Genomic DNA, 27,903 nt, shown 5'->3' with positions numbered 1-27,903 from the left:
TGGGTTTAGAAAAAAAATATTTGTTGGATCCTGAACACTTGGGTGAAACTAACAAAAAATTATGAACACACACTCAGGTTGGGGTGACATGAGGGGTGAGGGTCATCTTGCTTACAGCTGCTTGGCAAAGGGTCTGTGGGAAGGTAGGAGTTCCAGGAAGAAGCAGAAGCTACTGCTCTGCTCTCATAGGCTGCCCTGGATATTGGGAGGGGTGGATCCTTATTTTGCTTTGACTTCAAGCGGTTCTGATTCCGAGTGTGGCATGTGATGCAGCCGTGGCCTGGTCCTTGTTAAGAAGTGTGCCGAGATCTCATGGCGTGGGGCTAGAAGCAAGCTATAGGCATGCAGGCATTGGCCACAGTGCCAGTAAATATCTTCAGTGGAGACACCATTGTGTCACTATGGGGCCAGGAGCCAGGCTGCGACGGTAGGAAACATTTGGCATGAGTGGGGTGAGGAAGGTGTGGGCGAGGTTCCCCGTGGCGCTCACAGTGCATGGATGGCTGCGGTGGTGGCCGCAGGCTTCACACAGTTCGGTCCGTCCCTGAGTGCTTCCGTACCACCTTCCCTGTGTTCACTTGGTCCACAGCCCTCGTCTCTCCCTCAGGCTGGGGCTGTGGTGGACTGGCATGATGGATGCGATGAGCCACCCCGACGTGGGTCTTGTGTGGCTTGTCTCGGGCTGGGCTATGTTGCCCACTGGCGCCACGGTCTGAGGCGATGGGAGGTATGACAAGAGGCCGCTCTTTGAGCTGGACCTCAGCAGACTCCCGGGCCAGCAGGAACGGGGTGGGATCTGGCATTGCATCCACCGGCTCCCGCAGAAGGAGTTTGCGGCTCTCAGCTCCGAACCTGTAGACTTCCTCAAACTCAGGATGCAGTGGGGCCGACAGGCTCTTCTTCATGCGGCGACGAGGTGTCTCAGGCAGCTTGTCCTTGGGGGGTGTGGGCTTGTAGCTGGCCAGTGCAGGGCTGCCAGCTGGGCTGGCGTCAGAGGTGCCGCTGGAGCTCAGTAGTTTCTTCTTGGCTGCATGTAGCTGAGAGGTGAGGTAGGCCACGGTGCTGGCGCGCTGCTCTAACTCCCCTGAGAGCATGCTCAGCTTGTGGCTCTTCACCTTCAGCTCCTCCAGGTACTTCTTCTCTCTCTCACGGACCGTGTTCTCCAGCACAGCGATGGCAGCATTCTTCTGCTCCAGTTCTTGCAATAACTTGCGGTTTTCTTCCTCCTTGGCCTTCAGCTGGGCCTCCAGCTCTTCACAGCGCCGCTTCAGTTCCGTCGTTCTGGAAGAGCCGTCTCCTGCAGGAAAAAGTCAGGTGCCAGGTCAGAGCCTAGTAGAGGAGGCAGATTCTCATGGCCTGTGTGGAGGGCCCTGGCAAGGAGCCCTATGGTAGGTGGGGTGCAGGATGGCCTGCAGGCCCTGTTCCCACTAAAGGCGAATCAGGGGGTCTCTGAGGCCCCTCCCAGCTCTTGGTTCCCTGGCTTACTGCGTAAAAGAACGTCTCCAGAATCTGAAGGTGCTGAAGTTAAAACAGCTTGAGCGTCAGCTGGAGTCAGCATCTCTGGAGTGCCAGCTCTACAAGTGAAGGATGTCAGACATGTCCCTCAGGCCTAGACCCTGCTCTTCAGCCACTTTAATATCCCAGTTGCCCCAATCTAGCACTTGCTTTCTGCTCCCTTTCTGCTAGCCGGCAGCCTGCTCTCTTCTCTGCTCCATCTGGCCCTACTTCCCACTGGTATCACCACCTCCCAGGTCTCATTCAATCCACTCTGCTCCCCTCTTTCTCCCTTGACTAACAATGACTCCTCACGACCTAACAAGCTGCTAGTCTGGCAGTCCATTTGTTCCATGCCTTCTGCACCCACATGAAATCTGAGCTGCCTGTCTCCTTGTTTCTTCTGTGTTATGATCACTACAGCTGATTCAACTCCAGATCTGTGCATCCAAAATGTGCAGATAGCCCTGCCATGCCTTTGGGTGATGAGAGCATACTGTACTCCCTATGCCAGTAGCTTCAGGTAGACTCTGAATTACTACAAGTCCTGTGGGCGAGTATACATTGCAAACTCACTGCAGGTGAATACAGATATGTGTGTGTGTGTGTGTGTGTGTGTGTGTGTGTGTGTGTGTGTGTGTATAGAGAGAGAGACTAAGTCAGTAAATGGTAGCTTTAGAAATAATGCCGTATTATCTGAGTCTTATGTTTTTAGACATAACCAAAACAATGCAAAACCCCCTACAGCACTAGATTCTCAAGTGCATTGAGAGCCCCAGCACAGTAATCGGGCTTGACATCCATTGCTCTTCCTCCAAACATCTGCAGGTGGGCCCTTCCTTCTCAGCCCTACCTATAAGCATGGTAGGTCTTTAACCTCAGGCCTTTGACTGCATCCCAGCCAGACAAAACTTCTGGGATCTGTATCATTAGAGACCTGGGACATTAGAGTAGACTCTCTGGTGCTGATGAAGGACACAGTCCTTGACAGCCACAGGTTCAGGGTGATTTCAGACATTGTCAGAGGTATACAGCCCTAGTCCCAGCACAACAAGAAATCCAGGGCTCCTCAGTAAGGTGCTTGTTTTGGCCTCTTATCCCTAAGAGGCCTAGGCAAACACTGTCCCTCCCTATAAATGACCTAGCTACCCAAATATCTGCTCTCAAGTGCAGATCTGAGAGGTGCTTCTGGAAGGTACCGGTACCCCTGGTTCTCTACACACCCTCTCTAGAGACTTCTGACTTTCCTTGTCTAGTCCACAGTCAGGTGTACACCACCTGCTCTTCCCCACTGAGCTGTACTGCATGAGTCTGCTTGTGTCACCCTAGGCATCATGGCCTTCAGGGGAGAGAATCAGGATTCTTTCTGATCCGCCTTCTTGAGCTTGTGTTTGATGTGCACTGAACGGAACACTAGTTTCACCCCAGAGGATGGGGTATGTCCCCACAAAACCCAGCCACCCAGAGGCTTTTCAAATTGTCCCCTCTGCTGAAGTAGAGTCATACACCTTTGACAAAAGCCATAATGCTGCTGAGGGTGTCCTAAAGGAGGGTGAAGGGGCTGGAGACAGAGGCTTGAGAGCTGTTGCAGACTAATGGGGCAAAAGGGAGAGGTGTGAAGACACCCTGGCTCCCACAGCACGGACAGTTCCTTCTCAAGCCTGTCATGGTGGGGGTGTGGGATAGACCAACCACAACAAATTGCAACTCTGTCCTGAGTTGCTGCCTGAGCTCCAGGCAGAGGACTTGGGTGTCTTTGCTTTATGGAGAGATTTTGATGGAGGCTCCTGCTCCAAGGCCTACGAAGTCTGACAGGGCCTTCTGCATCCACTTAGACAAAACCATGTGAGGAGTGCTTAGGAAGGAGATGGGACAGAGTAACAAAAACTCAGTGATTTACCTGAGGCCTCAACAAAGATTGGACTCAAGGGCAAACTACCCTTGTAGAGCTTAGGGAAAAGGTCTCCCCCAGGAACACGTTCGATGCCTTTCAGTCCTGGCCCTGTGCTAAGGAACAAGTCATTCTCACAGACTTAGAGCTCCTAGAAGACCCCCATCTCTGTCAGTTCTCTAGCCACCACTGGTTTGCTATACCTTTGGGGGGCCCTGACGATTCTCGCTAGGCAAGCAGATCTAGACTGCAGTCCAGAGAAAGATAGTCCAGACATCTGGGCCATGAACTGAAGCCCACTGCCCCCACCCCGCTACTATGGATCACTCTGGCTTTGAGCCAGGGCTTGGTTAATCTCTGGAGACTGGGGGAGGAGAGCCTCCTGCTTAGTTCTCACTTTTCCTCCTTTCTGGCAAGTCACATTGAAGTTTATATCTGGATTACAGAAGGATATACTTTCAAGGTTAAAAAAAAAAGAAAGAAAAGAAAATTCTTAAAAGTATATAATAGATGTATGTATCTATGGGAAGCAAAACCAGGCACTCATCACTCCAGCCCACAGGTGTCTCAGCTCAGGGAAACCACTCTCACTGCAAAGGGACCCTACGCATATGACCAGTGGGAATACATTACAAAGAAAACAAGATGCACCCACATGTGGGAGGAGCTCTTACCTGTCAGTTCAAAACTTTTGAGGGTCAACTCATATGTTAGATCTAGAAAGGAAACATGACACACAGATTATCATGGTGTATTTCATATCAGTTCTGAAAACAGCATCAGATCCCAGTGAGTGAGTTCTGCCCTGTAGAAGCAGGGCTGGCAGCTCCAAGAATCAATGTAAGAAACACTATCAGGGCTGCAAAAGGACTTGTCTCTCAAGAGTTCCCTTCCTCATCTTCCCCGAATACACCCCAACAGCACAAAGTGAGTGAGCAGCTGCCCCGTGTGCTATAGACTATGCTGTGGCCAAGTGCCGTAGGCACCTGCTGTTCTAGGACAAGGCTAGCAGCTGAGTGCTTAGTGCCTCAATGATGTTGTGTGGTGGTTAAGACTTGCAGGGGTGTAGGCAACAAAGGATGACATGCGTGCACATATGAGCATGGGGAGTGGCTCTGCTTCTGTAGCCATCAGCCTGTCCTCACCTGTGCAGTGCTGTTGCAGCCGCCGGATCTCAGCATGCAGCCCCTTGAGTGTGCTGGCGTGCTCCCGCTGGAGGAAGAGAAGGTTCTTCTGTGCACTATGCAGCTGGTTCTCCAGGTTTGTGGCTGCCATGCTGACATCCAGGTGACCTGTAGGAAACACAAAACTCTGGTCACTGTCCCCAGCATGAGAGCTGAGAGAAGGTGGGGCTCCAGGTACATGTCATGGAAAGATGTGGGGAGCAGGTGAGGTCCTGGGATCCAGAGCCCTCTTCTGATTGTTGAGGTGCAGGCCCTTAAGCCACTTCTCTATGGGAACCAGCTAAGAGGACAAATGGCACCCAGTACACAACTCCAGGCTGCTTCCATTCCTGGAGAGGAAGAGGTTTGGAAGGTAGACTGGAGAGTCAGTAGGTATGGAGCAGGGTTTACTCAAATTCAGGTCCCACCTTTCTATTGTCTTGTCTTGTGTGACTGACAAAAAGTACCCCCAAAAGAGTCCTTAACTAGGAAGAAATAATGCCCCACAGAAAACTTGGAGCCAGACATCCCTATTGCCCTGACTGGCCTGTTCTATCTTCCTCTCACTTGGTCTACAGAGGTGGATTGCCTCTGTCCCCCTCCCTGTCCCTTGCACTCCACACAGTAGCTGGGGAGGTGGGGTGTTTTAGGATCCCACTACTCTGCCCAGTCTGAGTGTGTTGCTGCCACTTTCTTTGGCTCTCTCTGGAGATCCAGTGCACTGCCAGCAGTGCAGCTCCCTTCCAAGCTTATCCAATGGCAGAACAGCCTTCCGCACCCTCCTCTCTCTGCCTTCCCAGGACCCCCAAGGTCTCAGCCTAAGCTCTGCTGTTTTCCAAGCCCGACTCAGATGAGGCTATATGTCTCATATCCCTGGCCACTGTCCTAGGGAACTGTCAGAGTGGGTTTACGGGCATGTCTCTTGCCTTTATCCTTAAACATCCTGTAGGCTTGTCCCTGCCTCAACCTAAGTCCAGTCCAGTGCCTGCACCCAGGAGGCCATGGTAAACACCAATGGTCACCTACAAGTACCAAGGCCCATGTTGGCAGGGGCTTCCTCCTCAGGTCTGTAACTCACAGGCATCCTCTGGGATGCCCTAATTGGTTCCAAAGAGGAGATCTGCTTATGCAAGTCTACAGGACAAGGCATGTGCACGTGGGACTGAATCGTGTTGAGATGGCTAAGTGACTTTCTCACCATTTGGGCAGGATGGTGGTGCTACAGAATCCATGGGGGAAAGAGCTGCACAGGCTAAGTCAATGATGCTATTTTTCTCCTGAGCTACTGATATCATACCATCATTATAGATGGTATGCAGGGCTTGGAGCTGGTCCCCAAGCAACTTGAAGAGCCATACATATGTATAAGGGTACACTGTCGGGTCTGGAATTGGTTGGTGTGATGGATGGAGTCAACTGTAGGTTTTCTGCAGATGGCTACCAGGCATCCTGCCAATACTTCAGTTCTGTGTGGTAAGGGCACCATCCTGCTCATGGCTCTGAACTGTGGTCTTTGCCCCAGGGTGATTCAGCTGTTTCTGTGCCTTGCTGAGAGACACTAGCAATTTCACAGCTCCTTGTAGGCTAGAAACTAGACACCAGTTCCCTTCTGTTGGAAACTCTGCCCCCAGGTGCAGGTAAGGTTCTAAGTCACTCTCATTACCAGGGCCTGTGACCCCACCACAGCGAACACACACAGACCTGTAGTCTTTCTCTGCAGACAGCTCAAGCAGTGGGAACAGGTGTCCTTTAACAGGACTTGCTTGACTGACTGGAAGGGTGAGGCACTCAGACATTCTTGCTGAGTTACTTCCCCGGTACCACAGAACATCATCAGTTCACATCATACTCTCTGCATGCAGCAGACCCATCAGGGAAGTCATTCTTCTGAAGAGGGCTATAGAGGCCCAGCTGCAATAGCTCCCAGGGAACTGCGCCACCATTTCTGGGGTAACTCAACACTAATGAAGGCCTTGGTGGTTAAGGGCCCTGCCTGCAACCATTCTTGCCATTATTAAGACAAATGGCCTGTCAATAGCCAAGCCCAATTCCCATCGTGACTCCCAGGTGCTGGCTGCCTCCTAGCTCCGGGGCATTAAGATCTTCCTCTCGGAGCACTTCTGCACCAGCACTCTTATCGTCTGCTCTGGCAGTCCTTTTTTCAGAACAGAGGGATGCTCTCACTGAAACAGGTAAATCAAGAAATGTGCCTAAACCAGGCTGTTCCCCTCAGCCTTAGGGTCTGCAGCAGTAACATTCAAGGCTGGGCAGATGTAGCTTCACACAAGAAAGCAAATGCTTCCCATAGTATACACATTTAACCTCTGACAAATAAAGCAAACCTGATACAACTCAGCTAAAGAGGACAGTTCTGCAAGGTGCCATCCCTGTTCTAAGCAGAAATAGCTTTCCACCCTCTGGGCTTTTTGTTCATTTTCCAGATAATCACAAATCAGCCCTGTTTTTAAGACAAGAAGGTGGGCAAAGGCCCAGGCTTTTAGACCTTACCAGCACCTTTGAAAATCAAAACTGCTTCAGAAAAACTAAAAGAAATCCCACCCTCAGTATATATGTCCCCATGCCCTGGATACCAGCAGGAATGGCCAAGGCGGCCAGATTCACACTCACCCCCTGTCCCAGAGCCAGGCTGACAGAGCCTCTCAGGACTGACTCAGCACAAGGTGTCCTGGGTCAAAAGTAATGTTCTGCTCAGTCATGAGCTGCCAAACACCATTTGGGTATGTCTATGAGGGGAGATGCACAGCCAGGTCCAGATATTCCCCTTTCCAAAATATATCCTTTTATAGCACCCCTCTGTATACACACTCATCTGGTCTACATTTTCCCGGCAAGCATCTGATGCTCTGGTCAAGCTGCATCTCCCCAGCCTACTCAGTATAAGGTCCCCAGTATACTCTTGTGCTCATCATCCCAGTATCCTTTGCCCCTCTATTATCTGCAACATCCTCCAATACAGGGGCTTTGCACACCCTGTTCTCTTCTGAGCATCCCCACCTTCTACCCTCTTTTCCCCTCCCCCAAGAACTCATGCATTATGTATGCATGTCAGATAATTTTATCCTGCTCCACCACAGAGCTAAGGAGAAGCCTGTGCCCATTACCTCACATTAATCAAAAAGCACTGCAGCGGCATTGATCTGAACATGACCTCATCCCATAAAGTCTTGACAGCCTGAGAAGATATTTTAAAGCAGCTACATTTAGCAGATGAAGAGAAATGAGTATCTCTGGGGGGAGGGTCTCATTTAAACATGGGCTCTGGGCTATCCAAAGCAGCATAATTCACAAAGCCATGGAGGTAACAATTTTAGAATATGAGAACAGTGCCTAATGTGACTCAATGATGGAGGAGGGTCATCTGTCTATGTGTTACTCTCATTGGTTAATAAAGAAACTGCCTTGGCTTTTTGATAGGGCAGGATTTAGATAGGTGGAGGAGACAGAACAGAATGCTAGGAAAAAGAAATCATAGTTGGTCAGATGCGATGGAGCCAGCCGCCAGGTCAGACATGCTGAATCTTTCCTGGTAAGACACCACCTCATGGTGCTACACAGATTATTAGAAATGGGTTAATCAAGATGTGAGAATTAGCCAATAAGAGGCTAGAACTAATGGGCCAGGCAGTGTTTGAATGAATACAATTTGTGTGTTATTATTTCGGGTGTTAAGCTAGCCGTGCGAGATGAAAAGCAGGCCTGCTGGCCTCATCACTACAACTGAAGATTGGTTAGAGCAAGCTATTCTTGAGTCTACTCATCAATTAGTTAGTTCATCTGCTGTGGGTTCTCTCTCCATGAAGGATGGACGGGCATACTGTCTCCCCTACTTTTTCAAAGAACCTGTCCTTATGGGCACTACACAGCATCTCAATGTTGGGACTTAAGAACTACTGGCACATTTTGTTCTGGTCTCGGGACTCTCCCACTTCCTTAATTATTGAGAATATGAGTATACAAATTTCAAATGAATTCATAAACTTCTGTCCCCAGTTTGTATCTGTTTCACCAGGTTTCCACTTGGCTGACAAACACATCCGTAACAACCTGCTCCAATGACTATGAGTGATGAACTTGCTGAATCCTGATGTGGACCAGTCCATACTATGTAAATGCTGTTTTTTCAGCTTGTCAATGAACCAGATTCTTCTAAGTTCCCTCATTGCCTTTGATTAACATTCTAGCCTTTCAGGGCCCTGAGAAAACATCCTAAGGCCAGCAGGAAGTAATTACAGAAATGAATATGTTGTCCCTGTTCCCCTGCCTGGAATGTTAGATAAAAAGGGAATATCTCTGTCAGTCATCACAGGGAATTTGGTCATTGATACCTTGAATAAATAATAATTTTATCTAGGTGCCATTAAACTAACAATGCTAAAATCCTAATATCAGCCTCCAGAACAAACTCATCTCAAGGATTTGAGAAGATGTACTATGCAGGGGCAAGGAATTTTGAAAGAGCACATGGGAGTCTTAAGACTCAATTAAAAATACAATAAAGGGCTGGAGAGATGGCTCAGAGGTTAAGAGCTCTGACTGCTCTTCCAGAGATCCTGAGTTCAATTCCCAGCAACCACATGGTGGCTCACAGCCATCTGTAGTGAGATCTGGTGCCCTCTTCTGGCCAGCAACTATACAGACAGACAGAACACTGTATACATAATAAATAAATAAATCTTTAAAATATATATATATATAAAATAAAAAAATGGGCAGTTGGGGTTATACCCACAGTCATCATATATGTATTTCATTTTAAAAATGTAAATGGGATGTCTATGAGCAATCTTCCGTGAATAGATTTTGGCATGAAAGCACCACCACATAATTTGCTCAGGTCTATGGAAAGATCCATTTACTGGTTTATAAAGGAGTCCTGACACTGTTTTGGTATAGGGAGAAGGCATGTTTGTGTTTTTTCATAGGATGAAATTGAAGCTCAATTATACAGTGTGAGGAACAGAAAGATGCTGATCCTGATGTCCAGAAAAGCCAGAGTGAGACCAATTAGGCCTATGTTCCTGATCCACCCATTTTACATCCTGCTGTTTGGGAGTAAAACGAGATTGTAGTTACAGTCAAGGATATACATCTGGATCGACCTGCCACACAAGAGTTCCCAATTGCTCAAAAATTTTCTTATGTTGGGTATGGTAAAGGAATTCCTGTATGTTTTGCAAAGAATATTGCTTTAGAAGTATGTCTTGGAGTATTTCCAAAATTAATTACGGGACATAATAAACAATGTACTTATTTTACAAAGTGATTGCTTCCTCAAGGTCATTGGGTAAATGATACTTCACCCCTTCAAAGATTTCCTCCATACACGAAGTAACCAAGAGGGCCTAATAGAACTTTGTAGTGGAGATGAAGTATTGGCATTATTCCATTCAAGTACAACATCACAGTGATATCACAGTACATTCTTGACTGGTCTAGAAATCAAGAAGATCATTTGACTACAGCAGAATCTTGGGACCAACAACTGCCAGCTGGAATTTGGTATTCCAGTATAAAATTTCCACAGACTTTAGAAACTTGCTGCTGCCATGGGAAAAGTAGCAGGACAATCCAGTTCTTCAAAACCTGTTTGCCCCCTAAAACTGTTTGGCTTGTGTCAAAATGCCTTATGTTCTTTTGGTGGGAGATAAAAATCTTTATGAATGGTATTGTATCAATGTATCATGCCCTGATTGTATTCTGACTAATTGTATTTCTCAAGTGGATATTCATACCTGTGAACTGGTGTTAAAATAACCTTCTTTTGCAATGTGCCAGCACAAATAATTGAACAAATTAAGAAAGCTTTAAGTAGACAGAAACGTGCTGCTGGATTAGTTGCAGCAGGAATTTCTGCTCCTGTTGTTATGCTGACTACTGCAGTGGCTTCAGTGGCTTTGTCCCAGTCTATTCAAATGCAGGATTTGTTAATCATCTAGGAATGTTTCTAGGACACTGGAGACACAGAAGACATAGATGTAAAAATGGGACAGAAATTGAACGCCTTGTATGATGTGGTACAATCCTTAGGGGATGAACTCCAAAGCTTAAAAACCAGAGTCCAGCTGAAATGTCATGCTAACTATGAGTGGACTTGTGTTACATCTTTTGTGTATAATAAAAGTGTTATCAGTTGGGAAAGAGTTAAAGCACATCTTAAGGGAATTTGGCATGCTTCTAATGAGTCCTTAGAGTTGGCTAAATTACATCAAGAGAATTTTGGAATTAAAAAATGCAAAAATGGATTTGATGCATCAAAAGCAGTTGAAGATATTTTGGAACAATTTAAAAAGACTGTTCCACCATGTCAGCATTTACTTCACTTCTTAGCAGTACTGCAGTTGTTGGAGCTTGTGTTCTTTTGGGCATAATTTGTTTACCTATAGTTTTCAAGCTTATTATGAACTCACTGTGGAAAGTGGGCTTGGAGCTTCATGGAGTAAAACTCCGCACACTTCCCTAAAAACTTGACACCAGAGACTTGCAGTTAGAGATGGGTGAGTTTTCTTTGCCTCTTTTCGACCTAAGATAGGAGATGGATCTCTAAGGTCCATTTTCCTATGACAGATAAGACTAGGGTGCAGTAAGGAATCCCCAAGGCAGACACAGTCTTCTGAGGGACTCTGAGAGGTCCTTAAAATATAATAAAAAGAGGGGAATTGTGGGAGCCCATGTGTGACTCAGTTTCCATCTGGAGTCATTTCTGACTTAAAGAAGTCATTTGAGTTCAAGCTTGCCTGCTCTGATTTTTCCTATAACCTTGAGGGCTATGAGAGATTTCTGATTTAGCCTTTGAGAAAAGAACACTCTATCTAGTATATACTGCTGACGACAAACCTCAGGAATATCAAGATAGAAAGTGAGGCTGCTTCTGGGCAGCAAGCACATGTTGGAGAGGAGGCTGCTCACTCAAGGACAGGAATGGTCTTGTGGTTAGATACTGACCGGCCATCTGTGCTGTGCTTTGTTCTGCTTTTGTATATAAGCAAGTTCTGAAATAAACTCGGGGCTGTTTGGCTGTTTCGACATGACCAGACAGACCTCCCGATTCTATCCTGTCTTCTGTTTCTTCTGACTTTTCTTTGGCCTCGAGGATCCAGGAACCCTAGCTGAACTTTTTGGAGCGGGCTCCTATAAGGAATTTATATACTGCTCTGGTGACTTCCATCAGGAAAAATATTGGCCAGGGAGGAAGGTACGCTACATATTTCAAGGTAGATGTGTGGGCTCAGAGGACACCAGGGAAAAAAGCCTCCAACTACTTGGCCAGCAACCTGTCTCTCCACATGAAAAAACTCAGGTCCAGAGAAGATCTGCAGAGCACAGTGGAACCAAAAAGGACAAGGTAGACAAAATTGAGAGGGATGGGGCTGCATCTGGGGTGCGAGTGAAGTCATTTAGCTGGAACCTGATCTTCATGACAGCCCACTCAGTGCTAAGTGCACCAGGCTCTGGTACCTGGCATACAGTAAGTGCTCAGTATCAGTGACCTACTACTATGTAAATATGGATTCATAGCTCTACTTATTTACCTCTAAGCTGTTTATTTGTTCATACTAGATATTTCCTGAGAACGAGCTAGCAAATTCTAGTTGCTTCCAAAGAAGACAACATAAAGTACCTGGGTCATCTGTAACTTCTTTAGTTGCCTTCCTGCTCCATCTCCACTGGAGAGAGGTCATCCAGGGAAGCCAATAAAATGGACAGGTAGAGTCCAGAGACAGTAAAACTTTACATCTTCCTCTGAACTACAATGGCTAAAAATGGCCTGAGGCTAAGTAGTAGCCCTTCCCTGGACCTGCTTTAATATGCACCCTGGAGGGAGGCTGTTGAAATGGCTCAGCAGTTAAAAGTGCTTACTGCCAAGTATGACAACCTGAGTTTGATGCCTGGGACCCATAGGTGGAAAGAGAGAACTGACCCTACAGTCTGCTGACCTTTGATGTGGTAAGGTCATATGTCAATCTGTTGATTTCATTGGTTAATAAAGAAACTGCCTTGGCCCATTTGATAGGTCAGCCCTTAGGTGGGTGGAATAGACAGAACAAAATGCTGGGAAGAAGGGAAGTGAGCTCAGATGCCATGCCTCTCCTCTCCAGGCAGTCGCCATAGCTCTCCTCTCCAAGATGGATACAGGTTAAGAATATTCCTGGTAAGACACCACCTCATGGTGCAACATAGATTACTAAATATGGGTTAAGCAAGATATGAGTTAGCCAAAAAGAGGCTAGATATAATGGGCCAGGCAGTGTTTAAATAAATACAATTTGTGTATTGTTATTTCGGGGCATAAGCTAGCCAGGTGGCCGGGAGCAGGGCGACAGGAATGCAGCCCACAGCTCCTTCTACAGACCTTCACATGCATATGCCATGTTATGTGTGCACACATGCACACATACATACCACAATCTTAAAAATGCACCTTTATCATGTATGAAGACAACAGACACAATTCTGAATTCACAGTAACCTAAATGAATGAACCGCTATAAGCTGTAACATTCTGTTCCTGCTTGCAGAGGCATTTAGGAAATTCAGTGAGCGAGTCATCTGAAAACCCCCCAAAGAGCTAGGGTTGCAAGAAAAAAAGCTAGACTGCATCAGCTCCCTGAAAGGCAAGCATTTGATAAGACTCCAGAAATATCTTGTTAAAGAACAAAACTATAGCACTAAATATTAAAATTAGAAGTGCAATTAATTTTTTAAGGAGACAGAAGGTAATCTTAAAGAATCAGGGTGTTTTGGCCTAGAGAGATGGCTCAGGAGTTAAAAGCACTTGTTTGTCTTGTAGAGGACCAGGGTTCAGTTCCTGACACCCACATGGCAGCTCGTAACTGCCTATAATTCCAGTTCCATGGAATACAATGCCCTCTTCTGACTGCCTCTGGCACCAGGCACATACATGATACAATGCCATAAATACAGGCAAAGCACTCATACATGTGAAATTAACCTAAACAAAAGAATTGAGATAGCTTTTTAAAAAATTTTTCACATGTATGAATGTTTTACCTCATGTATATATGTGTACCATGCATGTGCCTGGTGTCCTCAGAAGTCAGCTTTGGATGCCCTGGAACTGGATTTTTGAATGGTTGTGAGTTATCTTGAAGTTCTGGGAATCAAACCTGGGTCATCTGCAAAAGCAATAAGGGCTCCATCTAAACTGCTGAGCATCTCTCCAGCCCATGTTTTTTTTGTTTTAAACAAAATAGAAACAAGTGTGGCTAGAGCTCAGCACAGGAGTCCTGAGTTTGAACTGCAGTCCTCTGTTACCCAAAGAGTCATCGTGCTGCCTGTGTGGGGCCAAAAGACTTTCAGCTACAAGATTAAACATAATGGTTGTGGTGAAGAAGGGGGAGCTGGTGGGCTGACCAGGCCTGCAACTACCCAGGCCCAGAACCAGGGTTATGAGTTGGCCCACCCCAACATCTATTCCATTTATGATCTGCTGGAGCATGTGAAGGGGCAGGTCCTGTAGACCCAAAGCTGCAGATCTTCACAACACAGGGCAACAACAGGATTTCCAAGAGGAGTCCCACAGAGGGCTCAGTATCAAAGGCGTAGCAGAAACCAGAGGCTTCGAACCAGGCCAATGACTCTCTACAATGAACACTTACACATAAAGAATATGGATAAAAGGTTTACTGCGTGACTCAGTATGTCACACTATAGCTTCCACAGTGAGATTTTTTTCTTTTGTCTTCTTAAATTTTATTTTATTTTTGGAAGGGAGGTTGCAAGGGCATAAATGAATGGGACTGAGACACATGAGATGAAGGACACAAAGAATAAATAAAAAGAAAATAAAAAAAAAAAGCAGAATGGCTGGTGTATTATATCAGAGCAAAAAAAACCAAACTGACTCTGGTGTCAACCAAAACCGAAAACTTTACGTAGAAATGTCTTATGGGTACTCTACTCCCTAACCACACAGAAGCCATTTTCTTTAACAGATGTTTCTAAAAGCCAACAGGAGAAAGAAGCCAAATACTTAACTTTTGCACAATGACTACCACACAAAGGATTCTAAGTGCTTGGCAGGGAGGACTCAGGGAGCGCAAAACAGCACTGTGTGAAGATGAAAAGTTAACAGCATGTGCTTGTGATGGGTTAAGCTGAAAAGCCCATGTTGTAAGCTATATCAGCAATTTCACATTTTGCATAAGTCATGACAAAATGTCCAAGGATATACATAAGAGTTATTAAAACATTACTTTCTAGATGGTGGCTGGAGATTCTAGGCTGGAGAGATGGCTTGGAAGTTAAGAGCATTGGCTGCTCTTTCAAAGTATCCTTGTTCAATTCCTAATACTCACATGGTGACTCAAAACTGTCTGTAATTCTAGTGACTGGGGACCCAACACCTTCAGCTGGCCTACATGGACACTGCCCACTTGTGGTGCACAAACATTCCTGCAATCAAAACACCCATATACATAAAATCAAAGTAAATGAACTTTTTAAATCTCATTTTAGTACTACCCAAAGATCACTTTATAGTCAGAAGAAATGATCTCATGCTCTCTCCTGAAAAAGGCAACCAATGAACACCACTAAGGAGGAGGCAGTGTGTTTCCTAACATCATGTCAGGGGATCCTGGATGACTAGAGTTGTCATTGCTTTGCCCAAGTACACCAGAGTACATTGGAGGCAAGTTTTACAACAGCAACAATTTAGTGCCCCCAAGACAAGCAGAGAATGACAAGAGCCCCTGAGTACATCCTCTATCCACACAGACTACCTTCCTGTATCTTGATGACATTATCCATCATAAAACATAAGCCCATCAACAATTCTCCAGCCACTGACATCCATTTCCTTCAGAAAGAGTGCACAGCCTGATGTTAGGGCTGTAAAGATGTGATCAGAAGCTGGCAATTAGGCATGGAAACATGATACACAGCCTGTCTGGGAAGCCTGTGGTCACTGGAGGTCTGCATGATGGATTTATTCCCATGTCCCTCTTACTCTAATTAGCTCACACTTTCAGAGTTGCTATTTAAAACCATGCCAGGCACCCATGCTCAGATAAGGGATGAGTCCCTCTGTGTGCAAGGTCTCCTCAAGAAAACAGGTCTGGAATGCAGGAGGCTGATGTATCTCTAAATGGGCTATGTAGGCCAGAAGAGGTCAATTACCAAGCTCTCCATCACAGGGTACCTGCTGGAGTCTGGGCTTTGTGGAACTAGTACTTGAAGCAGATTTTACCCTAGGAGGTAAGAGCCTCAGACTCCAGAGGAATCAACCCAGCACTTACGATTCCACAGAGAATATTCTAGATACAAATGGCGGCTGGGACAGCAGAGGCCAAGGGCATGTAGGACAGTGACCCTGCCTAGGCCCTTCGGTTACTTCTGTATCCTCTTCTCTCTTCAGGCAGCACTCAGGGTAACTACTCTTTGGAGTAATCCATCAGGGTGAGCAGTACTAGCAGAAAACTAACTCAGTCATGGCTTTGCAGAAATATCACTTGTGAGCTTCTCAAGCTGGCCAGGCATCAGGATCACCCTGAGCCAACAAGGGAAGAATCTCTATAGACAGGGTACAGACAGTTCCACCTATGAAACTTTCAATGAACAAGGGTCCAAGGACTTCTTGAGTCTCAGAAGTCACCCTGATAGCTAGGAGCTTAACATCATCATTGAATCTGTTTAAAAATTATTCCCACAGTGTTCTATTCTACCGCCTAGACTATCCTTAAACTTGGCACATAACCCAGGCTGACCTCAAACCTACCATCCTCCTGCCTTGGCTTTCTGGGTACTGAGATCACAGGTGTGTGCTACCACAACTTGCTTAAATTTATCTTGACATTTACAAAGCCTATAGCACTAGCTGGATCAGTCCTTTTGATTGTGTACTTAGCAATCAAGCCGGTATGCTCCTAAAGCACCCAATGTTAACTTCATTCCATGCCTACAATCACTTGGTGAGGGAAGATAACAATCTGTAATTATAACCTCCTGAGGTGGAAGTACTAAGCGCAGGAGGCAGAGAAAAGGAGCCCAGGGAGATGCCCTTTAGTGCACCTGTCACCTTCTCCAGGCAGAGAAGATCCCTGGAGGGTAGGGGGTGGGGCCTCAATTGTCACAGCATTCCTGGTACTTTGTATGATACCAGGTGGCACCACTTAACTGCTGCCTGGAAGGACAAAGCTTCCCTTCTGGAAAGGCTGGGGCTGAGCTGAGGCCTGGAGGATGGGCAGACCTAGGAAGGGGGAAGCGACTCTGGGGAGGGAAACATGAATGAAGCTTTACAATAGCGTGACTACAAACTATTTGACTTTGGAGAGGTGTGGAAACAAGGTGGGATAGACAGGCGACTGCCAGATTTACACTACCGTATTAAGAACTGCTCAAAGGCTAGAGAGACAGCTTAGCAAGTAAGAGCATTGGCTGCTCTTGCAGAGGACTAGGGATTCAACTCCTAGCATTCACATGGCAGCTAAGGAATATAACCCCAGTCCTAGGGGATCAGACACCTTCTTCTGGCTCCTGTGGCACCAGGCACACACATGGTTCACAGACACAAATGGAGGCAAAACATAATTTTAAAAACTGTACATATAAGTTGAGGTCAAGGTAGAAACCAAGAGGGGAGGGCTATACAATAGAGGTACAGTTCCCAGTTCAGAATTCAGACTGGCCAGGATAAAGCAGGGCACAGGAGAGGAGAGGCACAGTGGCCCAGGTCTCTTAGCTCTGGGAGGAAGTTGTAACAAAGGCTTACAAGGTCAGGTGCTATCTTCAGCTCGCTGAACACTCTTACCCAATCTGTATCTCAGCAAGTAAAAAGCTGCAGTTGTTAGGTAGCAGGGCTGGGATTCATTCTGAACCACTGACTCCCAAGTCCACATTCCTGACATATTGTACTGTTTTGCCCCCATGGAAATGTCCACCAGCGCAAACACATAGCCAGCACTCACTGCAGTGATAATAATACACTATTAGTACTTCTTTCAAAGCACCCTCCCCCTTGCCCTACTGCACAGCTCAAGTTGAGACTGGCTCATATACAGACTTTTTCCTTAGTGTTAACAGTCTAACAGCTTGGTTTTGAGGATGTGGCCACTCATGGGAAGACAGCACTTTAGAACAAGAGGTGTTTGCCCTACAGATGCAGAAAAGCAGACTCTGTACTGGGTTAGGAACTTAGAGCCTGCTTGTGAGCTGGTACAGAACTCTGTGAAAATGTGCTACTGTTGTTTTCTACTAAGTATTTTAAACATCCAGGCTTTAGATTCAACATAATTCTGTACAATGCATCCTAGAAATCCTAATAATTTGCTTTTCTGACAGGCTGTCTTACATGACAATACACTGTCTTCCAGTACAGTGCAAGGTGACCTCTCTCGATGACACAGGTTGTGGTTTGCTGGCTAGCTGGAGGAGGGGCTCGGGCTTGCTCTTTGTAAGTATCAGGCCATGGCTGCTGACTCCTTCCTCGTTCAGACCATGACTTAGATGATGTATAGTACTAGGGCAGTGGGGAGTAGACAGGACAGCACGTAAGAATGTGCGACATGGTGGAAGGCAGAGGTACCTGCTAACAGCTGACTTGCTTATGTAGTCTTATCCCTGCCAGTCTCTACTGGAGTGAGCTACTACTATTCTGCCTAGACAGTTTGCACAGCCATTGTTTCTTTGTGGATGTACAGCAGCTGGAAATGATCAGGATTAAAGAACATAAAGAATGTGATCTCTGGTGCACTAAAGGGGCTTGACCAGGAACTGTGGAAGAGCTGCAGCTCTCAGAGACATCTGTAGCCATTTGGGTCACTACAGCTGATAAGAGGGAGCTACCTACAGCCAGGAAGCCTCACAGCAAAGAGTTACCCAGTACCCAATATGAGCTGCAGGATCCCAGGTGATGCAGCTCTGCCCTGAGGTGAGCTTTCTCTTCTTGTGATTTGACACTTCTGCTCTTCTTGAGTTTCAGTGGCATGTGTGGGTATATAGAGCTCAGAGGAGGGACAATACCTGGCCAGGCAAGGCCTTCTCATTGTAGAGAGCTACTGGCCTTGGAGAAAAAGACATCCAATAACAAGCCATCAGAATAAGCCCATGTAAGCTTGTTTTGAATTTTCCACCCCTGGTGAGGCAAGTGCACAGAGGGCTTGCTCAACCTGCCCCCATGCTGGGCCAACTCAGGCACCGCCTTGCTCTCCTGGGCCCACATATAAACTTCATATTGCTTGTGACCGTGAGTGTTCCTCTCAGTCCTTGGCAGAAAGATTTTGGTGTTCTTGTCTAAATACTAAGATAACCAAGAAATGGAACCCTGCAAACAAGGCAAATCCAGTATTGTGGTTTGTAGTGATATTTCATTTCTATTTTAATAAAGAAAGCTTGCCTGAAGTTCAGAGAGTAAAACAGTTGCACTGATTAGCCTTACAGACCAGGCAGTGGTGACACACACCTTTAATCCAGTTGCCACACTAGTTTGCCATAGAAACCATTCGGTAGTGGTGCACATCTTTAATCCCAGCCCTAGAGAGGAATATAAAGCGGGAGGAGACAACTCTCACACACAGTATCATACTGAGATTGCTAGAGGCAGGATCCCATTTCAGACTGAGGTAGAGGTAAGAGCCAGTGGCTGGCTGTTTTGCCTTTCTGACCTTCAGGTTGAACCCCAATTTCTGTCACTGGGTTATTCTCTGAAGTCTATACAGAGCTGACACAGGTCAACTCCAGAGCATACTGTTGAAAGACTTTAGCATTAATTCATATATAGGGAACCTGTTTTTAAGGAGACTGCTAATTACATGAACCTTAAAAAGACTAAAGTGTCTCAAGATGTTGAGATTGTGACCAGACACTTCTATTCCATGTAAAAATACTTCAGGATGGAAGAAACAAAATAACAGGTTCTGTGGTCACCAGGACACCCCGAGTACAGTGCCATGATTTAAACTTTGCAATTTGCACACATATAATGGAGAAGTTAAGGAAATCAGTGCTGAGTCAATCAATTAAAATTGTTTCCTACTTGGAAAACAGCTCTTGCTCTAATGCAAAAACAACTACTCAGGTACAAAATTCTAGTTCAAAATTAAATGTAAAGATCCAGAGGTTGGAGAGATGGTTCAGTTAAGAGAACTGGCTGCTCTTCCAGAAGACCCAAGTTCCGTTCCCAGCACCCACATGGTGGCTCACAACTACCTATAACTTAAGGTCTGAGGATCCCATAACCTCTTCTGGCCACCGTAGGTAAGAGGAATACATATGGTGCACAGCCATATATTCAGGCAAAATACCCATACAGTTTGAAAACCCTTTAACAAAATAAAACAACAATAAATAAAATGCCTGGCCCAATGGCACAGGCTGTAATCTTGGGAGGGCGTGGCAAGAGAATTAGAAATTTGAAGATTCCCTGGGCTACAGAGTGTTCCAGGCTGGTCTGGACAACTCAGACTATCTCCAAAAAATAACAAACAAATGAATAAACAAATGAGCTGAGGATGTAGCTCAGTGGTTCAGCACTTGCCCAGCACAGCTCAGGCTGTGTTCAAGGCCAAGCACAGCAAAACAAAAAACACCAAAAACCCCAACTCCCCAAGTACTTGTATGAAGCACAGGAGTGGAGGCATTCCAATGTAACATGGGGATGACACAGAGACGAGACAACAGCCTTGAGGCTCTTAAACACATTCTTTGCTGCATGGTCTAAGAGCTTCCCTTCGTGGTGGCAATATAAAGTTCTGCAGTTCATTCTATAAGGCACCTTTTCTTTAAGTTTTCCACATTTGCTTATTGTCACAGCATATGAATAGAGATCTAAGGACAACCTGTTCTCTCCTTCCATCATTTGGGTTCTGGGGATGGAACTCAGGCTGCCAGCCTTGGCAGCAAGCACCTTTACCAACTCAGCCATCTTGCCAGCCCAGTGCAGCATCTTTCTTTAGTCTTAGTGCCAGGAACTAGGGTCACCATTTGAAATAGGCAAACGACCAAACATTAAAATGACGTTTGCATAGCTCAGAGTCTACATGTAAGGGAGGCTGGACATCCCAGCACATAGTAAATCACAAGAAAGAATTCTCTCACAAAGGCTAAGTATCTACCCTATCCTTTCAGAGTAGGGACACAGTCTCTTCATAAGCCTTTAAAAAAATCTTAGACATAACAGAGGATGGCAACTGTAAAATTATTCTATTGGCTGAAAAGTATGTTCAGGTGTCATGTTTCTCTGCCAATGTTGAAATATTAATAATTACATGATTTTTAATGTAAACTTTGCTTTCTAAAATCCTTAATTCCTTACAGACTAGTGAATACTTGAATGATTAGGGAACAATATTTATTTACCTAAAGAATTACAAAGAAATTAAAATTCAAGGGGCTGGAGAGATGGCTCAGCGGTTAAGAGCATTGCCTGCTCTTCCAAAGGTCCAGAGTTCAATTCCCAGCAACCATATGGTGGCTCACAACCATCTGAAATGAGATCTGATGCCCTCTTCTGGCTGCAGACACACAGACAGAATATTGTATACATAATAAATAAATAAATAAATGTTTAAAAAAAAAAGAAATTAAAATTCAAATGAGGAAAGCAAACCTGTCAAACATGTCACCCATCTGTCTTTAAGGGTAACAGCTGGACAGTTCTGAACACTTGTTTTTTGTTTTGTGTGTGTGTGTGTGTGTGTGTGTGTGTGTGTGTGTGTGTGTGTTTTTCAAGACAGGGTTTCTACGTGTAGCTTTGGAGCCTGTCCTGGAAATAGCTCTATCGACCAGGTTGGCCTCAAACTCACAGAGATCCACCTGCCTCTGTCTCCCCAGTGCTGGGATTAAAGGTGAGCGCCACCACCAACCATCCAGCTTTAACATTTGCTTTTTAAGAACAATGATGGTTAAATCAATGGTTTTTTTTTTTTGTTTTTTTGTTTTTTTGTTTTTGTTTTTTCGAGACAGGGTTTCTCTGTGGTTTTGGAGCCTGTCCTGGAACTAGCTCTTGTAAACCAGGCTAGTCTCGAACTCACAGAGATCCGCCTGCCTCTGCCTCCCACATGCTGGGATTAAAGGCGTGCACCACCACCACCCGGCTTAATAGGAGCTGCTTAGCCTTTTCTCCTCTATACAGTTTTTGTTGCTTTCCTTTACTGTGTTGTGGTGTTCACTTACGCTCTCTGCTTAAGTAGCAATGTATTATGCAGTGTTTAAGTGTACTGAACGTATCAGGTGCCCATATGGGCAACAAAAACTGTATAGAGGAGAAAAGGCTAAGCAGCTCCTAGCAGAGTAAGCTGATCTTAGGGATGCCTCCATCCTCAACACAGAAGCGTCTCCACTCTTCATGGTAGATATTCTCTGTCCAGAAGACCAAACACTCTCACACTGACAGTGGAGCACTGAGATGCTGATGGGGGCTCCTTACTCAAACCACTTATGAGTCTCACACCATCTTCCATCAGGACTGTTTTATGAACCTTATTGTTTGGGGAATAACACTGTCAAGGCAGTCTTGAGCTTACCAGCTCTCTCCATGTTGTACCTGTCCCAACCTAGGTACATGTAGGAACAGGGCCTCTGAGACTGCCAGAGAGTCTTTGCAGCCAGGTAGCCTTTGGTATTTCAAACAGGCCCTTGGAAGTGACAAAGGATTCTTTTCTGTATCCATCCCCTGCCTGGATGCAAAAAGAGAAGGAATACAGAGAGAGTTGGACAGAGGCAGGTCCTCCGGGCCTCCCAGCTTACTAACAGTGCTGTATGAGTCACTCTGCTCATATGGCTGGCCCTGTGTGAAGCCACTGGGAAATGACAGTAGCTCATGGTGGGGGCCATTTATAAACATGTTCTGATCAGGTCACTTGAACAGGAGTGGAAATCATATGGTGTCTAGTCATTCCACTCATCCAGCAGATAGCTGACTGTAAAGGCTGACATGTGACTGTCAAAAACACGTAAAATATTTTATTCCTCGATCTAACATAATGTGTGTTGACTTAGAAGCACAAATATGGCAGGTATACAACTTTGTGTTCCACCCTGTGTTCACTGTTCCCAAGACTGGACTGGGGAATAATAGTTTAAAGTGGAATATGTGCAGTACCCCGGCAGCATTTTGCAGAGACAGGACTCGGGAATCTGGATGCCCCATCTTGGGACTGCATATGAGAACTCAACAATTAAAAATCTAGAACTAGCTGGGCAGTGGTGGCGCACACCTTTAATCCCAGTACTAAGGAGGCAGTGGCAGGCGGATCTCTGTGAGTTCGAGACCAGCCTGGTCTATGAGAGCTAGTTCCAGGACAGGCACCAAAGCTACACAGAGAAACCCTGCCTCAAAAAAACTAATAAATAAAATAAAAATCTAGAACTTTTGCCAGGTGTGGTAGCACATGGCTTTAATCCCAGGACTCAGAAGGCAAAGGCAGACAGAAAACAAAAAACAAACAAACAAAAATCTAGAACTGTCACCTAAATGGCTGGGCAGCTGTGAGACTTCTAACCACTCCCTTCAGTTACAGGCACGATATGTGAGATAATGTTGTCTGTCATCAGAAACCATGCTGAAGGCATTGATGAACATCCTGTGAGAAGCCCGTGTGGCCAGGTGCAGTCAAACAATAGTCCAAGTCCTCAGTACACAGCTCTGGTACACAGTGTAATGTGTGGAGCCCCAAAAGCCATTGGGCAAAGTTCATCATGATGTTCTAGGGCAAGACACAAGAGCATCCCAGAAGACCACTCCTACCTGTCTGGCTTTGGTGTTCTTTTCACTGGACCCCAATACCATAGCTTTGATACCAAGATAAACTATCAAAAACTGCCTCAACCACTTACTTTACATTTATGTACTTATATTATGCACACATACTCTGACAGGTATGCGGAAGACAGAGGGTGATGTGGGGGGAGCTGGACCTCTTATATGGGATGTAGGGATCCAAATCAGGCCATCAGGCTTGGCAGCAAGTGCCTGAGCTCAGTTTCTGTAAAGTACTGCTAGGGTACTGCAAAGTCACCTCGCCGGCCCTTGACTACTTTCTTCCTGGGAAGTATGCTTACTTAAAGACCTATTGCCAGGTGCAGGATACACATCCTTCCTCCCTGGCCAAAGGACCACCTCTCCTTACCCAGAGCAATAGGCAGGTCCACAAACTGAGAGATTGCTGCTCTCAGCTTCTGGAGGTTTCTGGTCTGGTCACAGGCATTCAATTAAAAAAAAAAAAAACAGATGACACACTATGAAAGACAAAGACTGACACCCCTTGAAAAAAGACAGGTAGTACTGGTGACCTCTGCTGTATTCTTGTCTACAAGGACATAAAACTAACTGCAGCTTTCCTTATCCTCCCCATCAAAGTACAAATGTGGATTTGTTACCATGTCACTAGTGAAGGATAACCCCTGTGCCTTTTGCTTAGGGTGATGTATGTGATAGCTAGAGAGACTACAGTTCAAATAAGCTTCTTTGATATCAGAGTACAGAATGAGCATAACTTCCTACTTCATCCATCACTAGAAATTAGGTTAGAAACCATTAGCAATCCCAGGGTAATCATCCACAACAGGACAAAATTTTCTCTTGTGAAGCCAGTATTTTATGCACCTCCACCCCCACCCCTGGCTCCCACACACATACACATCAAAGGTAGCCCTTTTCAGTGTAATTCTTCACTTCTGGGTAAAATGTGCAAGTTTAAGATGGCAAGGACCACAATAGTCCTGGGAATTGCAATGTGTAGTAGCAGACATACCTTAATCAACATCAATATGAAAATGGACTTCCAGGCTCATAAACACTAACTGCACAACAAATGAGAAGGCAACAGCCACTTTCCACCAGGAAAGACTCCCATGACAACGGATCTCAGGCAGAGCCCATATGGTGGCTCACAAAGTATCCAACAGAGTTTAATTCCATTGACCTGGCGACTATCCTGCTGCACTTCAGATCTTTGCGCTCCAGGAACCTGCTTGGTTCTCTGGCCACAGTCTAGAGTGCTAACCCCAATCAGTACACACACCTGGGAGTTTGGTCATTCTAAAGATGACAACGTTATTCCCACTGTCAATCAGTTCATCAAGATTGACACAGCACAGACAGGGCACATCTTTTACTGTCTTCAATTACAAAGCCCCTACTCTGTCTGGCTTTATGTCAACGTGACACAAGCTAGAGTGGTCAGAGAGGAGGGAGCCTTAATTGAGAAAGTGCCTCCTTTAAATCTGGGCAGTAGGCAAGCCTGAAGGGCACTGTCTTAATTAGTGACTGATGCTGGAGGGCCCAGCCCATTGTAGGTGGGGTCACCTGAGTTGTTAGTCCTGGGTTCTATAAGTAAGTAGGCTGAGCAAGTTAGCAAGCAACACTCTTCCATGGCTTCTGCATCAGCTCTTGCCTCCGAGTTCCTGCTCTGCTTGAGTTCCTGTCCTCATTGCTTTGGATGATGAACTGTTATATGGAACTGTGAAATAAACCCTGTCCTCCCAAAGCTGCTCTTGGTCCTGGTGTCTCATCACAGCAACAGTCACCCTAAGTCAGTACTTTTCACCCTCTTCGATTCACAGTAGCTCTACTTTTTTGTTTTGTTTTACTCTGGATATATTTAGAAATCATCCAGAAAACACTGAGTACAACACTTTAGGTAGGTATGACTCGACTGTTTTGTTATGAAACAAGTCATACTTGAGTAATGAAATAAACAAACTAAACCACAGAGCAAGCACAAGAGTCATCTCTTCACCATCTGTAGTGTACAACTTGCTGACTCTAAGAACAAATGGCACCACTTCATTTGTAGCAAGAATGACTTCTTCCTTCTTAGAGAAGACAATTTTCTTGATCAGGTGGTCAGTACAAAAAAAAAGCCAGAGGAAGAGTATATAACACACTAATATGGAAGCACTTTATTATCTCCAAGGTCCCAAAACAATGCAAAGGAGGGTTTGAGTCACCTCTGGCACCAAGCAGGTAACACAGATACAATCTTCCCAGGATTCAAGTAGGTGTCTAGGGATGTCAACATGCACACAGCTGTAGAAGCCAACAGCAGAACATTCAAGAACAAACCCCCACAGAGCTAAGAGGAAAACATAGAAGCCCTGGAATCCAGTAGCCACTGGAACCCTGGGAGACACTAACACCCCACCCACACCCCACCAGTCCTTCCAGAGCTGAGTTGTCATTCATGCTGCACTAGGAGGAAGCCTGAGGAAGAGTAGCCCCCCCTTCTTTTCACTGCTGGAGTTCTATTGTAATTTTGCTTTTACATCAGCATGGATGCTGTCTTCCTGTAAGTACTAAGTGTCTTCTTCCTTGCTCAGGAATCTAAAGCAATAAAATGACTCCTGCATGGCAGACCTTCAAATGTCTGAAGACATCAGGACACATGCTATCCCCTGCCAATACTTCTGCTGGGAAGAACTGTCAGAGCCACCTAGCTGGCCTGGAATTCCCACTTGCAGCAGTCTCTGTATGGATGGCACTGTAGAGCGCCTCGCCACCGCCCTCATAGTATATGAAGTTCAGGAGACAGTTAATCTTGGCTAATAAATGTGTCGCCCAGTATGCATTTAGGATCTATTTATGGCTGACCTTGTTTTAGAAGAAAAAAGCTCTGCATGTTTTCTTGCCAGAAATATGAGAGGATGCTTTACAAGTATTCTTAAAAGCATCATCATCGTAATTAACATCAATCCTGTTGCAAACACATCCCGACAATTAGATAATGAGGCTAAAATCGATTTACTGACCTAGGACAGATGATGAGTGAGCTGTTCTAAACAAAAGGATTCATGTGTTCCTTTGGGAGAGTCAATGTTAAAAATGTATAATTGCCAGAACATCAATTTGTGACATTTAAGTGTTACAGGAAAATTCTGGTCCATGTAGATCATTGTTCTATACTTTAAAATATAGCTAACCCGGGGCTGGGGCGAGAGGTCAGTGTGAGAGAGCTTGCTTATGCTATGTGGAGCCCTATGTTCAATCTTAGACACTGCAAACCCAAACAGAAAAATCTAAACGAAACTGATTGTAATATGCTACAGAGGAGGAGCAATCCAAATTATTTTAAGGTTTTTCAGTAGTGCTATACACGTGTACACACACATACACACATCAAGAAGCCCAAGTCTTAAAGCCTTTCTTCCAAACATATTAGAATATTCAGCCATTTTGGTGAACAGTTAGCCAAAAGGAAAACATGAAAAACTGGAGGTAAAAGTCATTTGGAATGCTAGCATTTTTTCCCCTACAATTCAATGGCAAGAGAACGCCAGGGAATTCTTGTCTGTGCACATAAATAACTTAATATTACCAATGCTATTGAGATAAATTTCAAACTTAGTTTATAGGCAGCGACCCTGGCTTTAACACTCCTTTTTCTCTAAGACGGCTGGCTTTAACACTCCTTTTTCTCTAAGACGGGGTCTCACCATGCAGCCTTGGCTGGCTGGCCCCCAACTCGGAGATCCACCTGCTTCTGTCTCCCGAGAGCTGAAATGTAAAGGCGTGCGCCATCACGCTCGGCTGCTTTAACACTCCGAAAGGTGTCTGGAAGCCTGTACTTAGTTATGAAACCGACCGTTGCCACCTGTCACAGAGCACGGTCACATTTTTCTCCTCGGTCACCTCACTGTCATCAGTGGACTAGACTGCGCAGCTAAAGGTAATTCGAGGCTTGACATCAGCCCGCAGGGCCGGGTAGAACCCGAAGAGACCTCAACCGGAGTGGGGGCGCCGCAGCCAGAGAGCGAGGCCAGCGCGCGCGTCCGCGGATCTCCAAGAGCCCGGGGAGGAGGACTTACGCGGGGCCACCCGCTTGCCAGGGCTGCGGGCCCGGGGGGCGGCAGGTGTGGCGCGGGCGGGCCGGCGGGCGAGGCCCATAGCATCCCGCCGGCGTCGGGCCGGACCCCCGGGCGCTGTCCCGCACCCGCAATGCGGCTCGTCCCCCGCCCTGGCCGGCGGTTGCAGCCGTTGCGCCGCGTCTCCCCTGCCACGCCGGTGCGCAGCCTGGCGCCCAGCCCCGCGGGCGAGCCATCGCCTACCAGCGCAGGTGCGCGCCTCACCTGCCACGCTCCCTCCGGCGGCTGCGGCGGCGCTCGGCCTGCTCCTCGCGGTGGCCCGCGGCCCATGGGCAGGGACGGTCGGAGCCGGGTGCGCAGCGGCCCTGCCGCGGGGCACGGAGACTCAAGAGACACCGCCCCGCCGGCGCATCCCGCCCGCTCCCTCAGAGCGCTCGCCGCAGTGCACGCCGGGAGCCGTTGGCCGCCGGGCTGGTCCTCGCACCCGAGGCCGTCCGAGGGGAGGATGCGGCGCCGACGCGGCGGCGGTCAGCTAGTGAGGGGAGGGCCGGGCGGATCGATGCTATCTCCGCAGAG

At 46.3% G+C, this 27,903-nt stretch overlaps 2 protein-coding genes across 2 annotated transcripts in view; one reads left to right on the top strand and one right to left on the bottom strand.

The window, feature by feature from the left end:
• Dnah10 (dynein axonemal heavy chain 10) overlaps nt 1-11,500 on the top strand; it is a 133,112-nt gene extending 121,612 nt beyond the window's left edge. Inside the window, exon 80 of the transcript XR_007592553.1 lies at nt 9,492-11,500. The gene's annotated coding sequence lies outside the window, so the exon portion shown is untranslated. The remainder of the gene's footprint in view (nt 1-9,491) is intronic.
• On the bottom strand, nt 1-27,903 carry Ccdc92 (coiled-coil domain containing 92). The gene is made up of 4 exons (XM_050146583.1): nt 27,592-27,903; nt 4,531-4,677; nt 4,060-4,101; nt 1-1,297 (listed from the first exon to the last, which is right to left on the bottom strand). Exons 2-4 carry the CDS (start codon nt 4,658-4,660, stop codon nt 525-527), a joined length of 945 nt encoding a protein of 314 aa, XP_050002540.1. The 5' UTR covers nt 4,661-4,677; nt 27,592-27,903; the 3' UTR covers nt 1-524.

Source organism: Alexandromys fortis, unplaced genomic scaffold (genome assembly GCF_014885135.2).
Source record: "Alexandromys fortis isolate MF-2015 unplaced genomic scaffold, M_Fortis_MF-2015_v1.1 scaffold_56, whole genome shotgun sequence".
Classification (NCBI taxonomy): Eukaryota; Metazoa; Chordata; class Mammalia; order Rodentia; family Cricetidae; genus Alexandromys; species Alexandromys fortis.
Note: the sequence above shows the minus strand (reverse complement) of the source record. Positions and strands in the feature narration are given on the sequence as shown.